Source organism: Salmo trutta, chromosome 10 (genome assembly GCF_901001165.1).
Source record: "Salmo trutta chromosome 10, fSalTru1.1, whole genome shotgun sequence".
NCBI lineage: Eukaryota > Metazoa > Chordata > Actinopteri > Salmoniformes > Salmonidae > Salmo > Salmo trutta.
Window position 1 is genome coordinate 26,252,260 of NC_042966.1, and position 15,828 is coordinate 26,268,087.

Below are 15,828 nucleotides of genomic sequence, written 5' to 3' on the forward strand. Positions count from 1 at the left end.
CCGCACCACTAAGAGCATGGAATCAGCGGGAGCAGCGGGCACTCCACTACCCTCGATGGAGGAACGTGTCCTTCATAATACATCGGTCCTGCATCGCATCGGATCCGCCATGGACCAGGTGATGGAGAGGATGGACCGATGGGAGAGGAGTGGTATCCTCTCTCCACCTACACCCCCCCGATACAACCATCTCCTCCTCCTACGACGTCTGGCTCTGGCGCGCTTCGCCTGGCACTCCCGAGGGAGTACGATGGGACGGCGGCTGGGTGCAAGGGGTTTCTTCTCCAGTTAGAGCTGTACCTGGCCACCGTCAGGCCTGCTCCTACAGGAGAGGAGAGCGTGAGTGCCCTCGTTTCCTGCCTGACGGGCCGAGCTCTGGAGTGGGCTAATGCGGTCTGGAACGCTCCGGACTCGGCGAGGGACCACTACCCAGAGTTCACCCGCCGCTTTCGGGCTGTTTTCGACCACCCCCCCGAAGGTAGAGCGGCGGGTGAACGGCTGTTCCACCTCAGGCAGGAGACGAGGAGCGCTCAAGACTTCGCGCTGGAGTTTAGGACCTTGGCTGCTGGAGCGGGGTGGAATGACAGGGCCCTCATAGACCACTACAGGTGTAGTCTCCGGGCGGACGTCCGCAGGGAGCTGGCCTGTAGGGACACCAATCTGTCCCTGGACGAACTGATTGATATGTCCATACGGTTGGACAATTTGCTGGCTGCCCGCGGGCGTTCGGAGAGGGTCCTGCCCGTTCCACCCCCGGGCACCCCCGCCCCTACCCCTATGGAGGTGGGGGGGGCCGTGTCAAGGGGCACCGGAGGAGGTGGCTTCTCCTGCACCAGCTGTGGTCGGAGAGGACACACGGCCGACCGGTGCTGGAGAAGCCAGTCTGGGAGTCGAGAAGGCAGGCAGAACACTTCTCGGTCACCTCAGGTGAGTCAGCACCAGACTCGCCCAGAACCCCCTGTTGGTCATGTGTTTTTGCCTGTTTTATTTTCTAACTTTTTTCCCTCTTCCCAGCATAGGGCGCTAGTCGATTCGGGCGCAGCTGGGAACTTTATGGACCGTGGACTTGCCATTAAGCTGGGCATTCCACGGGTGCCGATAGATTCCCCCTGCCCCGTGCACTCCTTAGATAGCCGACCATTAGGGTCAGGGCTAGTCAGGGAGTCTACGGTGCCGCTGGACATGGTAACGCTGGGGAGTCATAAGGAAAGCATTAACTTTTTCCTTATTGATTCACCTGCGTTTCCGGTGGTGCTGGGGGTCCCCTGGCTGGCTGGTCACAATCCCCTCATTTCATGGAAACAGGGGGTTCTCCAGGGGTGGTCGGAGGAGTGTTCAGGGAGGTGTCTAGGAGTTTCCATAGGTGCCACGTCGGTGGAGAGTCCAGACCAGGTGTCCACCGTGCGCATTCCCCCTGAATACGCCGATTTGGCGATCGCTTTTTGTAAAAAGAGAGCGACTAAATTACCACCTCATCGACAAGGGGATTGTGCGATAGATCTCCAGGTTAACGCTACGCTTCCCAGGAGTCACGTGTACCCCTTGTCACAAGAGGAGACGGTGGCTATGGAAACATACGTCACGGAATCCTTGGGACAGGGGTACATTCGGCCCTCCATCTCACCCGCTTCCTCGAGTTTCTTTTTTGTGAAGAAAAAGGAGGGAGGTCTGCGTCCGTGCATTGATTATAGAGGTCTAAACGCGATCACGGTGGGGTTTAGTTACCCACTACCTCTTATCGCTACGGCGGTGGAATCATTTCACGGAGCACAGCTCTTCACAAAATTGGATCTCAGGAGCGCGTATAACCTGGTGCGTATCAAGAAGGGAGATGAGTGGAAAACCGCCTTTAGTACCACATCAGGCCATTATGAGTACCTCGTCATGCCGTATGGGTTGAAAAATGCTCCAGCCGTCTTTCAATCCTTTGTTGACGAGATTCTCAGGGACCTGCACGGGCAGGGCGTGATTGTTTATATCGATGACATTCTGATATATTCCGCCACCCGCTCCGCGCATGTGTCCCTGGTGCGCAAGGTGCTTGGTAGACTGCTGGAGCATGACCTATACGTTAAGGCTGAGAAGTGTGAGTTTTTCAAACGAGCCGTCTCCTTTCTGGGTTATCGCATTTCCACCACGGGGGTGGTGATGGAGTGTGACCGCGTTAAGGCCGTGCGTAATTGGCCGACTCCAACCACGGTGAAGGAAGTGCAGCGGTTCTTGGGCTTTGCCAACTACTACCGGAGGTTTATCCGGGGTTTTGGCCAGGTAGCGGCTCCCATTACCTCACTGCTGAAGGGGGGGCCGGCGCGTTTGAGGTGGTCGACGGAGGCGGACAGAGCCTTCAAGAAGTTGAAGACACTGTTCACCGACGCGCCCGTGTTGGCGCACCCGGACCCGTCTTTAGCGTTCGTAGTAGAGGTGGACGCATCCGAGGCTGGGGTGGGTGCCGTGCTATCACAGCGCTCGGGTGCGCCACCGAAACTTCGCCCCTGTGCTTTCTTCTCAGGGAAGCTCAGTTCGGCGGAGCGTAATTACGATGTGGGGGACAGGGAGTTGCTAGCGGTAGTCAAAGCCTTGAGGGTGTGGCGACACTGGCTTGAGGGGGCTAAGCACCCCTTTCTCATCTGGACCGACCACCGAAACCTGGAATACATCCGGGCAGCGAGGAGACTGAATCCACGTCAGGCAAGGTGGGCCATGTTCTTCGCCCGGTTTAGGTTTACCATCTCATATAGACCGGGTTCCCTAAATACTAAAGCCGACGCGCTGTCCCGTCTGTATGACACGGATGACCGACCCATCGATCCAACTCCCATCATTCCAGCGTCAAGGCTGGTGGCACCAGTGGTGTGGGAGGTGGACGCGGACATCGAGCGGGCACTGGTGTTGGAACCTGCGCCGACGCAGGTGCCCGAGGGGCGCATGTATGTGCCGCTCGATGTTCGCGATCGGTTGATTCGGTGGGCGCACACGCTACCTGCGGCGGGTCATCCTGGTGTAGAGAGGACAGTGCGGAGCCTAAGGGGGAAGTATTGGTGGCCCACCTTGGCTAAGGACGTGAGGTCATATGTCTCTTCCTGTTCGGTGTGTGCCCAGAGTAAGGCTCCTAGGCATTTACCGAGAGGGAAGTTACAGCCCCTCCCAGTTCCGCAACGACCATGGTCGCACCTGTCTATCGACTTCCTGACAGATCTTCCCTCCTCTCAGGGGAACACTGCGATCCTGGTGGTTGTGGATCGGTTTTCTAAGTCCTGCCGTCTCCTCCCTTTGCCCGGTCTCCCTACGGCCCTGCAGACTGCGGAGGCCCTATTTACCCACGTCTTCCGGCACTACGGGGTGCCGGAGGATATTGTCTCTGATCGGGGTTCCCAGTTCACATCCAGGGTCTGGAAGGCGTTTATGGAGCGGCTGGGGGTCTCGGTCAGTTTAACCTCCGGTTATCACCCCGAGAGCAATGGGCAGGCGGAGAGGGTGAATCAGGAGGTGGGCAGGTTCCTGAGGTCGTATTGCCGGGACCGGCCAGGGGAGTGGGCGAGGTATATTCCCTGGGCAGAGTTAGCCCAGAACTCACTTCGCCACTCCTCTACTAACATGTCACCCTTCCAGTGTGTGTTAGGGTACCAGCCGGTCCTGGCCCCATGGCACCAGAGCCAGACCGAGGCTCCTGCGGTGGAGGACTGGGTTCAGCACTCCAAGGAGACCTGGAGAGCAGTACAGGACTCACTGAAGGAGGCCAGTGCCAGGCAGAAGAGGAGTGCTGACCGCCACCGCAGTGAGGCGCCGGTGTTCGCACCGGGTGACAGGGTCTGGCTCTCGACCCGGAACCTGTCCCTCCGCGTGCCCTGCCGGAAGCTGGGGCCGCAGTGTGTGGGGCCCTTCAAAGTCCTGAGGAGGATAAACGAGGTGTGTTATCGGTTGCAACTCCCTTCCTATTACCGTATTAACCCCTCGTTTCATGTGTCTCTCCTCAGGCCGGTGGTAGCTGGTCCCCTACAAGAAGATGAGGTGCCGGAGGTCCCTCCACCCCCCCTGGACATCGGGGGGTCCCCGGCGTACAGCGTAAGGGCCATTCTGGACTCGAGACGCCGGGCGGGGGGCCTGCAGTACCTCGTGGACTGGGAGGGGTACGGTCCGGAGGAGAGGTGCTGGGTACCGACGGAGGACGTCTTGGACCCATCCATGTTGAAGGAGTTCCACCGCCTCCGTCCGGATCGCCCTGCGCCTCGTCCTCCGGGTCGGCCTCGAGGCCGGTGTCGGCGCGCTGCAGGAGCCGCGCGTCAGGGGGGGGGTACTGTCACGAGTCCTACCGACGGTGGCGCCCCCTCCTGCTCGGGTGGCGCTCGGCGGTCGTCGTCACCGGCCTATTAGCTACCACCGATTCCCTTTTTGTTTTTCCCTTTTTTTATGTTTTCTCACCTGCCCTGAGTTAGTCATTAGGAGGGCTATTTAGTTCAGCTGGCCCGCTCTCTATTGTGCGGGATTGTCTTTCTGTGTGTCGACATTAGTTTGCTCGACTGTGCTTGTGTTGCTGTATTTTTCCCTGTTGTTGGGAGCCCTTTAATTTTGTACGTTGTGGTTAATTAAAATTACCACACCGTGTTCGCTGCTTCCTGCGCTTCTTTCCGCCACACCACAGACAAGCCGTTACATAAATTCAATAAATTCCTTTTAATTTGACACATTCATTGAACACCAAAGGATTTGATATATAGTTTTCTTAGCAGAAGGACCATAATTTAATTTCACCATTTGTGTAATGTCTCATATGTTTTATGTAATGTAAGGATATTATGAGAAGCCCAATAGCCCAATACCTTTCATCTTTGTCCATCCGGATACATCCTTCAATGATCTCTTTGAGCTCTGGGACCTTGACTTTGTAAAAACTGTCTGGTTTCATCCCCTGTGAGGAGAAGCAATCTGGTTACCATTGGTTATTTATCTGCTTGGTTTAAAATGGAAGGTAACATATGGTAACCAATGGTAACCTAGGGGACATAAGAGTAATATAGGAGAATGTATAGATAGGGTCAAAGTATGTGCTTTCTCAGATGTTGCCTCACAGAAACATGTAAGACATTCCTCCCTCATGATAGTGAACTCACAACAGTGATTGGGGAGAGAGAGAGAGAAAGAGAGAGAGAGAGGGAGAGAGACGGGGGGCAAGGAAATGGGAAAGACCAAAGAGTCTGTTTATCTGGTCGTGTTAGTGTTGTCCTTTTAAAGGGCAGTGTGGCTACAAAAAGAATGCAGACCTCTGTCTCTCATCAGTGCAGCGCATTGAGCAGTCCATTATGGGTCAGCAACTGTTTCAATCTCCCTGAGACAACGCTGATAAGAGAATGAAGCAAATCCCCTTGTGTTTTAAACAGCCAAGGTTAACATCACAGCTGTCCTAATGTTACCCCATGTTTATTCTAACATTCAAATAAAACCGTTGGGTAAATAAAGGTTGTTGGTTGGTTAGCTGGTATACATTGTTGTAATTGTGCAACAATGTTGACTTGTTATGTTTGTGATTTGCCAAGGGGCAGACACAGGCCTGCATTTTCCTTGATAGCCTATTTATTCTGAGACAGAGGATCGAGCTGTAAAGGACCCTTTTCTCTACATCGCTTCAACTCTTACAAACACTTGATTACAAGAAAGGACCACAAAGGACACTGCCCTTCAATTGGCCTCCACTATAATTATAATATCCCTATGGCTTATGAATTTAACAAAGGGACAGACAGTATACAAGCAAGCAAACCAATTGAGTATTCTCTTTTGATCTGACTCTGTTCGAATGCACTGCATACTTGCACAGTGGTCATAATGTCTCTGCTTGTGAATCTAACAGAATAATATTTTAGAACGTGACATTATATTTAAAACGTGTTCAGGCTAGCAGCGGTAATCTGACAGGTAAAGGCCCCAGACTCCCCTGAGTAGGTCCTTTTAGTTGTTTATGGAACATTGACTTTATGGATGGCGAGTGGCGACCGATCAGAGACGCCTACAGTAACCTGCAGTTATGACCAATACACTCTCTCAGACCCACTCTACAGCCTCTACAAGGCTCTGTTTGCTCTGCTGTCTGTCTTAAGAGAGAGAGAGAGAGAGAGAGACAGAGAGAGAGAGAGAGAGAGAGAGAGAGACAGAGAGAGAGAGAGAGAGAGAGAGAGAGAGAGAGAGAGAGAGAGAGAGAGAGAGAGAGAGAGAGAGAGAGAGAGAGAGAGAGAGAGAGAGAGAGAGAGAGAGAGAGAGAGAGAGAGAAAGAAAGGCGCTGTTTGTGTAGAATGCAGACGTCATTTTCAAAACACATCATTCTACCATCGCCTGCCCAAACCCACTGTGGCGTCACCACCTTGTTTGCTCCAGCCCAAATCCCAAGAACACAGCTCTCAATGAAGAGGTTCCTGTCATTACTGACTCCCTCTCTGAGTAGTAAACACCTCTGTCAGGGAGAAGCTTGGCCTTTCATCGAGTTACTTACTTCTGGATTGATTTAATAAGGTTTTGAGAGTAGTATGCGCCCAAATGGCACTCTATTCGCTATACAGTGCACTACCTTTAACCGGACCCATATGGGGAATTGGGTGTCATTTTAGACATAGCCACAGAGTTTGCGCCAGTTCAGGGAACAGAACCGAAAACTGGAAAATAACAAAAATGTTCTTGGAACAGAATCAGAACCGGGAACGAAAGTGATCTATACTGTTCCGGAACAGAACCGTTATTTTAAAAGCATGGGAACCATTTAATAACGCTATTTTATGTTCCGGGTATTTTTTTACAGTCCCACAAAAAAACACAACAAAGCGCCTATGCAAAGTCACTCAGAAATGTATTCCAGTGTTTGCCTGCCAGCTGGAAATCTTTGGGAGTCTGTGCATTCAGACCACTCCCAGACACTCCTAGCAAAATTCTTGCTTGAAAAATTGCTCTTTCCTAAGAAGCTATTTTTGTTTATTTTTTTACCATTTTAATTGAAAAAAATCATAGCAAGGTACTTAATTGTTACCCCAAAATTATTTGATATTGAGATAAAAACGGCTGTATTGGATCTTTAACAAAACATTTAAAAAATGGTGCTTTCATAATTTCACGTGGGGCCACTTTGTTTCTGGAGAGTGGAATCTAACATCAAAACTTCATCCAGAAATCTACAGATGTAGGATCTTAATTTGATCACTATTTTGTTGCTGCAGATGAGCTTTGTGATTTACATAAATTAACTGAAAACCTACACTAACACACGGTTATATTAAAAGTATTCCACTTTTCATGTAACCTCATTTTGACCAGGTAATAGCCCCACCGATCAAGCAACATTATAGACTAAACGTTCAAATCCTGTTGATGGAGGATTATTTTGATGCGACAATACAGGCCAAATTAAGATCGTACATCTGCAGGACATCCGCAGGACATCCAGAAGGTTGTTTTGTCTCTTCCATTGTGCAAGGGAAGGAAAGCAAACGTGTGCACAATTACGCTATTGAAGAACGCTGCAAGGAGAGAGGAGAGTCCCACTGTGGTCCTGTGTGGCTGAGTTGGTAGAGCATGGCGTTTGGATTTGCACCACGAGGGTTTTGAGGTTTGAGCCCGCAGGGGCCACCCATACGAAAATGTATACATGCACTACTTACTGTAAGTTGCTTTGGATAAATGGGTCTGCCTAATTGCATATATTCCCACTTACGCTGGTGACTTTACGGTAGATCTGCGCTGCGTTCTGGCACTCGGAGTAGGGGTACTCTGAGGTGGCCATCTCCAGGATACACATCCCAAAGGCATAGACATCCACAGCCTCATCATACTTCTCCTCATACATCTCTGGAGCCATGAACTCTGGGGTACCTGGAGGAAAGGAGAGAGACAAGTCAATACCAATCACAAGAAAACATACACAAAGAAATCTTCTGTAGGGGACAGACATTTGATTACACTGGACATGCATCATAGGGTTGGAATCTGTGGCAGAGTGATCTAATAATGAGTATCTAGAAAGGGCACTCAAAGGCAATGGACCTAAACTACAAACAACTAAAACTTGAAATGAATCCCTAAAACTAGATGACCCCAGTTGGGTGAACCCCATAGCGACCTTAAACACTCCCCAACATAGAATTACATATAGAACTAAATCAAATTATCGGCTCTCTGTGCTCACCAATGACACTTTTAGCGAAGGAGGCTCTTTTGAGTGTGGCCAGGCCCAGGTCTCCAATCTTGACGGAGCCGGTTGGGCCGGTGATGAAGATGTTGTCACACTTGAGGTCCCTGTGGATGATGGGAGGAGTGCGGGTGTGGAGGAAGTGGAGCCCCTTCAGGATCTGACGGCTCCAGCGCTGCAGTAGCTTCAGCTTCATCTCCTTAAACCTCTTCAGGTACCTGCAGGTAAACACAGGCTATTAGTATGCCTCACCTAAAGAGGCTCATATACTAACTGGTCTTCTTCCTTACCTACAGTACAGGCCAGACCAGAGAGGACTATCAGGAACCCATCTTTCAGTCTACATGGAAAACTATTTTGATCAATCCTTGTTTTCTATGAAGATTCTATGATCATAATAAAAGACAGAAAATATTAAAACGCTAGGAATTTGTACGGAGGAATTTGTAGAGGAAATGGGGCAAAACAGGCACAACAGTCTCCTCTACTACAATGAGTATTGAGGCCAGGTTGGGGCAGGAAGGACAAGCTCACGTTTTGAGGGTGCCTGAGGTCATGAGCTCGGTGACTAAAAGAATGCACTTGAGGCCCTTGGAGTTGTCCTTCCAGGAGTCGTAGAAGCGGACGATGTTAGGGTGCTGCAGACCCTTCAGCATCTCCACCTCCTCGCTGAACCTCTGCCGCTCCACCTTGGTCAGCTTACGCGTCTGCACGGAGCACAACATAGATATATTCTAGAATGATTACATACACAGTCAGAATTCCATTCTGTTGGCAGAGCATCTTGCAGGGAACACACACAACACTCCATCCATCAGGCCTGACTTTGTGACTATAGTTTATTATCAAGACTCAATACAGAATTTATAAGCTTATCAAGCTGTGTCGAAAAATATGAAAATGTGTGTCCTAGAGCTAGAGGAAGGGAAAAACAGAACCACTGACATTTTTACCACCGTTGGTCATTCATCTTGCCGAACCAGATTCCAGTGTTACATAATTATATTTTTCCATAGAAACTTGAACTTCTACACATTTTAAGAGGTTTCCAAAAGCTGTGAGAAATTGAACCAAACACAGTGTAATCACGGTGGGTAGGTGGGTGAATAAAGCCATTTTTGTGCAGAGTGCGGTACATTGTTAAAATAGAAAGACTCAAAACTCTGAAACCATGAAAAGTAGTACACCTAAGCTGAGATTTGGTGTTTCTGGAGGGTGTTTGAATGTAAACCCTATGTAAGTGCTATGATACACTGAATAGATTTCAAAACAGAATGGAAGTACTCTGAAACTGTCACAACTTCCACCGAAGATGGTTCCTCACCCTGTTCGGGCGGCGCTCGGCGGTCGTCACCGATCCTTTTTTCCTTTTCCGTTTGTTTTGTCAGTGGTTCTTTCACACCTGGTTTCATTTGCCTTAATTTCTGTGTGTATAATTACCCCTGTTGCCTGCCTAGGTTTGTGCGGGATTATTCATGTGATGTTGCTCGTTAAGGTTGTGCCTTATTTGTTTTCACGTATTATACCTAGTGTGTATAAGTTTAGGAGCGTTGTTTTTTTCCCTCCTTCCGTGAGTACTGTTTTTTCTGTTGTCAAGGGCATTTATTTTGGTATTATACCTGACCTGTATGTTTGTGGACTTGCCTATTAAATAACGCATCTCGGACATCTCTGCTCTCCTGCGCTTGACTCCTTCACCTACCTCTAAACACAAGCTCGTCACAGAAACACCCAAAATGTCTCTTCAATCTGAATATTTGTGTTTTTAAGAGAGCGTTCTGAAAACACTTGTTGATGTTTCAGTGCATGTAAAAGGCAGCAACAAAACACAAAAGTAATGTTTTAGCAGACTGTGTCTCTCCTATAATCAAAGGGTTTTAAATTGCAATTTGTTTATAGCATAAATATTGATTATAAATAATTATTTAATTTTCAGTAAATATTTTTAAGAATAATTTTCTTAGAACAGACTTTGGCAGAAATTATAGGCTACAGCTGCCAGGAAACTTTGTGTGATTATAAATAATGGTACAATCAAAATGTTTAAGGCTATGTAGGTTATAGCAGAGGTAACATGAGTTATAAAGTGGGCCTTCATCACTGGTATTCATGTGAGAAGGTGGATGTGAACATTTGAGTCATTTAGCAGACACTCTTATCCAGAGGACTTTGGGTTAAGTGCATTGCTCAAGGTTACATTTTTCACCTAGTCAGCTCTGGGATTCTAACCAGCAACCTGTCTGTTACTGGCCCAACACTCTTAACCACTAGGCTACCTGCCACCATGAACCCAGGTATCCTGCTTGTCAACACACTGCCTTAGTCCACTTAGCAAGTCTTCAGGGCTGAACTGTTGTGGTGAACCACCTTTGTTATACTGAGCACATGGGCACTGATTCAGACTTGAGATAAGTAGACTCAACACGGACTTTTGTGAAATTCAACCTTTATTTTTTCTGTCTTTTGTTTAGACAGATTAGAAACAGGAGACAGAGAAGGAGTTAAAGTTGGACAGGCAAAAGCAGGAATTGAACCCCTGACTGTTGGGACAGCAAAATGCCAAACTTATTTGGAATTTTACCCACTCAACCAGACACCATGTGAGGAACTTAACATATCAGAAGACAAATGTTTAGATGATTAAAGGCAAAATGTGAACTTCAAACATTGTGCTGACGTACTGTTCAGAATTCCCCCAGTCTGGGGCATGGAGGTGGAAAGATGGAATTCGTGGCAGGTGTGCCCACTAGCTAACTCTATGGTCAAGTATAAAAATAGGCAAGGCCTTCACAAACTCAGAGAGGTGAGAGCACACCAGATGAACTAGGCAACAAAAATACAAGAAAGTATGTGTCAATGAATACATTAGTATACAATGTTATCACACTGAAGAAGGAAACCAAAAAGGAATTCACTCAATATGAACATTTGTTTTGTGTAGCATTTTGGCTGCTAATGCTAATAGTCCAAGTAAAACAGTCCTTTTGATCCATTGATCAGCTTTCTTGATGACTCATGAAGTTAATTGACACGTCATTGTTTGCACCTTTCGTGCACTTGTGTTTTATGCAAATGAAGGCCTGCTTTTTAGTTAATACTGCTGGCTTGTTTGCCTACTAGATTTACAAGTTGTATCTGCTCTGATGTTTACCCTACATGCTACACTACATAGCCACTGCCATTTTAGCCTGCTCTAGCTTTGGCCTACCACAACACATGTTATTGCATTCCACTTTTGACATTAATATTGTCATCTTGTTGCTATATTTGCAATGCTTAATCACTTATTCTATCCACTGGCTGGCCGATCCTAACTAAAGCCAATGAATACTAATGCCAACTGAACTGTAAATCATATTATCTAGCTCAACTGTATTGTGATGCAATTCATCTGAACAACCTTCCATACCATTCAACATCATCTGAATATAAAGACTCAGGTCAGAAACATTAGCATAATGGATGAACAGTGGATCACATTAAGTATTTCACTGTTGTATTTGGCGCATGTGACAAATACAATTTGATTTGATTGAGCCCTTAGCTGAAGTTTTGTACAAGTTTTGTATGTGTGTTACTGCTAACATTAGCAGTCATTGCCTGCATTATTGTTTTCATGGATGTGAAATATACTGCTCAAAAAAATAAAGGAAACACTTAAACAACGCAATGTAACTCCAAGTCAATCACACTTCTGTGAAATCAAACTGTCCACTTAGGAAGCAACACTGATTGACAATAAATTTCACATGCTGTTGTGCAAATGGAGTAGACAACAGGTGGAAATTATAGGCAATTAGCAAGACACCCCCAATAAAGGAGTGGTTCTGCAGGTGGAGACCACAGACCACTTCTCAGTTCCTATGCTTCCTGGCTGATGTTTTGGTCACTTTTGAATGCTGGCGGTGCTTTCACTCTAGTGGTAGCATGAGACGGAGTCTACAACCCACACAAGTGGCTCAGGTAGTGCAGCTCATCCAGGATGGTAGATCAATGCGAGCTGTGGCAAGAAGGTTTGCTGTGTCTGTCAGCGTAGTGTCCAGAGCATGGAGGCGCTACCAGGAGACAGGCCAGTACATCAGGAAACGTGGAGGAGGCCGTAGGAGGGCAACAACCCAGCAGCAGGACCGCTACCTCCGCCTTTGTGTAAGGAGGAGCAGGAGGAGCACTGCCAGAGCCCTGCAAAATGACCTCCAGCAGGCCACAAATGTGCATGTGTCTGCTCAACCGGTCAGAAACAGACTCCATGAGGGTGGTATGAGGGCCCGACGTCCACAGGTGGGGGTTGTGCTTACAGCCCAACACCGTGCAGGACATTTGGCATTTGCCAGAGAACACCAAGATTGGCAAATTCGCCACTGGCGCCCTGTGCTCTTCACAGATGAAAGCAGGTTTACACTGAGCACGTGACAGACGTGACAGAGTCTGGAGACGCCATGGAGAACGTTTTGCTGCCTGCAACATCCTCCAGCATGACCGGTTTGGCGGTGGGTCAGTCATGGTGTGGGGTGGCATTTCTTTGGGGGGCCACACAGCCCTCCATGTGCTCGCCAGAGGTAGCCTGACTGCCATTAGGTACCGAGATGAGATCCTCAGACCCCTTGTGAGACCATATGCTGGTGCGGTTGGCCCTGGGTTCCTCCTAATGCAAGACAATGCTAGACCTCATGTGGCTGGAGTGTGTCAGCAGTTCCTGCAAGAGGAAGGCATTGATGCTATGGACTGGCCCGCCCGTTCCCCAGACCTGAATCCAATTGAGCACATCTGGGACATCATGTCTCGCTCCATCCACCAACGTCACGTTGCACCACAGACTGTCCAGGAGTTGGCGGATGCTTTAGTCCAGGTCTGGGAGGAGATCCCTCAGGAGACCATCCGCCACTTCATCAGGAGCATGCCCAGGCATTGTAGGGAGGTCATACAGGCACGTGGAGGCCACACACACTACTGAGCCTCATTTTGACTTGTTTTAAGGACATTACATCAAAGTTGGATCAGCCTGTAGTGTGGTTTTCCACTTTAATTTTGAGTGTGACTCCAAATCCAGACCTCCATGGGTTGATAAATTGGATTTCCATTGATTATTTTTGTGTGATTTTGTTGTCAGCACATTCAACTATGTAAAGAAAAAAGTATTTCATAAGATTATTTCTTTCATTTAGATCTAGGATGTGTTGTTTAAGTGTTCCCTTTATTTTTTTGAGCAGTGTATAATGGCATATCAGTTGAATTTGAGGAATAACATGAGAAATACCTTACAGATCTTTGAACTGTCTTACTTTATCAATATAAACGTGAAAGACCTGTTCATGTTTAGTCATTTGATAATTAGAAAATAAAATAACTTTTGACCTTTTGGAATTACCAATGAGGAGTTTACCAGTACACGATATAAGAGCAGGGAATATACAATAAGAGGGACTCCCATTTACAGTATTTGGAAACTGCAGAACAATTTATCTAATTCTGCACTAGACAGGATTCGAAACACAATCATAGTGTTTGGGAGCTTTAGGGAGAGGAAACAATACCAAAAGAGGGACCTAATTCTGCACTCTACAGGACTCTAAACACCATAGGGTTTTCAACCTTTTCCAGGTCTTATGTGGTGTTACAACACATGTCATATTTCAGAACACCTCAGGATGAATGTTTCAGTACATCTTAAATCTGTTCTAATACCCTGACAACCACGTGTTTCAATACTCCAGCAAAGTTAAGGTTTTGTCTCCTTTAAGGTGGTGGCAGCTCAGTTGCCACTAGTTTTAGTGTTACAAAGCACTTCATTTTAAAAGTGTATGAATGGTTTGATTGAGTCTCTAGTGTAGTGCTGCCGGGAGGCTGCAGTGGGTGGATAGCTGTTTGGAAAACACCAGAGAGACCTCTAGACTTCTACAACCATGAATCCTGCATTGAGGCTGTTCTGGGAAAAACTGAGGGTATGTTTATGTTTACAATTGACTGACCACGACTCCTTCCTCCCCTTTAGAGAAGGGGGCTGCCACTCATGTTACCAGGCCCTGTCTGCCTCCCAAATGGCACCGTATTCCCTTTATAGTGCACTACTTTTAACCACGGCACAAGGCCCTGGTCAAAAGTAGTGCACAATATAAGGAATAGGGTGCCATTTGGGATGCACACCCTATCAACACTGGGAGCACACTATCTCAGAGAGGGAGGCATGCAAGGGGAGCCCCAAAAAAGCTGTTCCCGTTCCCACACCAACCGACGTCCATCAATTGCCAAACACTAATTCAATTAGAAGATCGATTCCAACATGGTGCCTCTGTTTTCAACACAGACCACTTAGGACATTTGACCAATGATTTTGTATGTATTTATGTGGAGAATTGGTGTAACAGTGACAGGAGTATGACGCGACTACAGGTGATACAGTCTAGGACTCGTATGTTAGGATTACAGTAAATGATGGGAGACAGCTTCAGTGTCCTTGATAGTCAATTCTGAGTAAACTGTGATAGCATTAAATAATGATCCCACTGATCTGATTGGGTGTTTCCCCTGCCTCTGTTTTTATACTGATGAGACTAAATGAGTACAGACTGTCATTGAGCTGCAGCTGCAGAAGTCTGTGTACATGCACCTTCATTTGTGTGTATCTGTGTTAGGACAAGTGTGTTTAATCAGAACCCCAGAGCAGATAACCATGTGTATCTCCTGTTGATTGAAGACCTGACTGACAACCTGACTGGCCTGTTTATCTTGAAGACCCCTCTACAGAATAGCCCACTGTAGTGTGTATGTGCATTTAGCCTCATGGCTAACATACTGTCCAGTTGGAAGCCTTGGCAGCTCCTTAAACCACGGAGTTTACCACAGAGCTCACTCACTATACCACATGGCAAGCACAACACATTCAAATACAGAATACAGAGAATACATTTAGGCAACTTCAGACACTTTCCTGGAAGAGTCAATGTCTTATTCAGGTCTTCCTAAACTAAAGCCTGCAAGAGCCTGAAAGAATGCGCTGCTTTCTTCCGAAGGCGTCCTGTAACGTGTGTCTGATTACGGACTGATTATGTTGACTCATCCAAAAGCTGGAGCCAATGAACACCTATTGAATTTGGGATTGTTTTTTTTTCATAAAATGTGTTATAAATTAAATGTATTCATATTATTATTACTCACATAGAACAAATGTCAGGAATATTAAGGAATACCAGAATGTGAGTAAGTAAAAGTGAAAACATCAATTGTGTTGACTTTCTGCTCTCATTTCCTGCTATCACGGGATCGGTTTGTTGTGTGATGGACTAATTTCACAGTGATGTAATGATACATTTTAAGCATAAACACATGTATTCAAACTACAGATAATTATGTACGATGAGTTGATGTGCCTTGTGTGAAAGTAAGACAATTTATGTTGTCAAATCCACTTAAACATGATGGGTCATCACATGCTTTCCAGATTCAGTAAATATCACATCTTTAATATGGTTGGATTCAACACTGATACAATACAAGTGACAGACTAGCCACTTAACTTGGTCTGAACGTAAAGAGAAACCAACAGTAAGCGATCACACATGCTATGTTGTCTTAGTAGTGAACAACCTTGGCTGGTCTGGAACGCTATAGTATAGTGGGGCCTCTGCTATTTCCTAGAGAGAGATTACAGCACTGATAGAGAATGCCAC

At 47.1% G+C, this 15,828-nt stretch overlaps 1 protein-coding gene across 4 annotated transcripts in view; it reads right to left on the reverse strand.

The window, feature by feature from the left end:
* Window positions 1-15,828, reverse strand: part of wnk4a (WNK lysine deficient protein kinase 4a) — a 90,305-nt gene that overhangs the window by 43,625 nt on the left and 30,852 nt on the right. For all 4 annotated transcript variants that reach the window (XM_029765087.1, XM_029765085.1, XM_029765084.1 and 1 more), the window contains exons 3-6: window positions 8,699-8,871; window positions 8,162-8,382; window positions 7,691-7,848; window positions 4,818-4,906 (exon numbers count right to left, since the gene is read on the reverse strand). In XM_029765087.1, coding sequence (XP_029620947.1) covers window positions 4,818-4,906; window positions 7,691-7,848; window positions 8,162-8,382; window positions 8,699-8,871 — 641 coding nt within the window. The remainder of the gene's footprint in view (window positions 1-4,817; window positions 4,907-7,690; window positions 7,849-8,161; window positions 8,383-8,698; window positions 8,872-15,828) is intronic.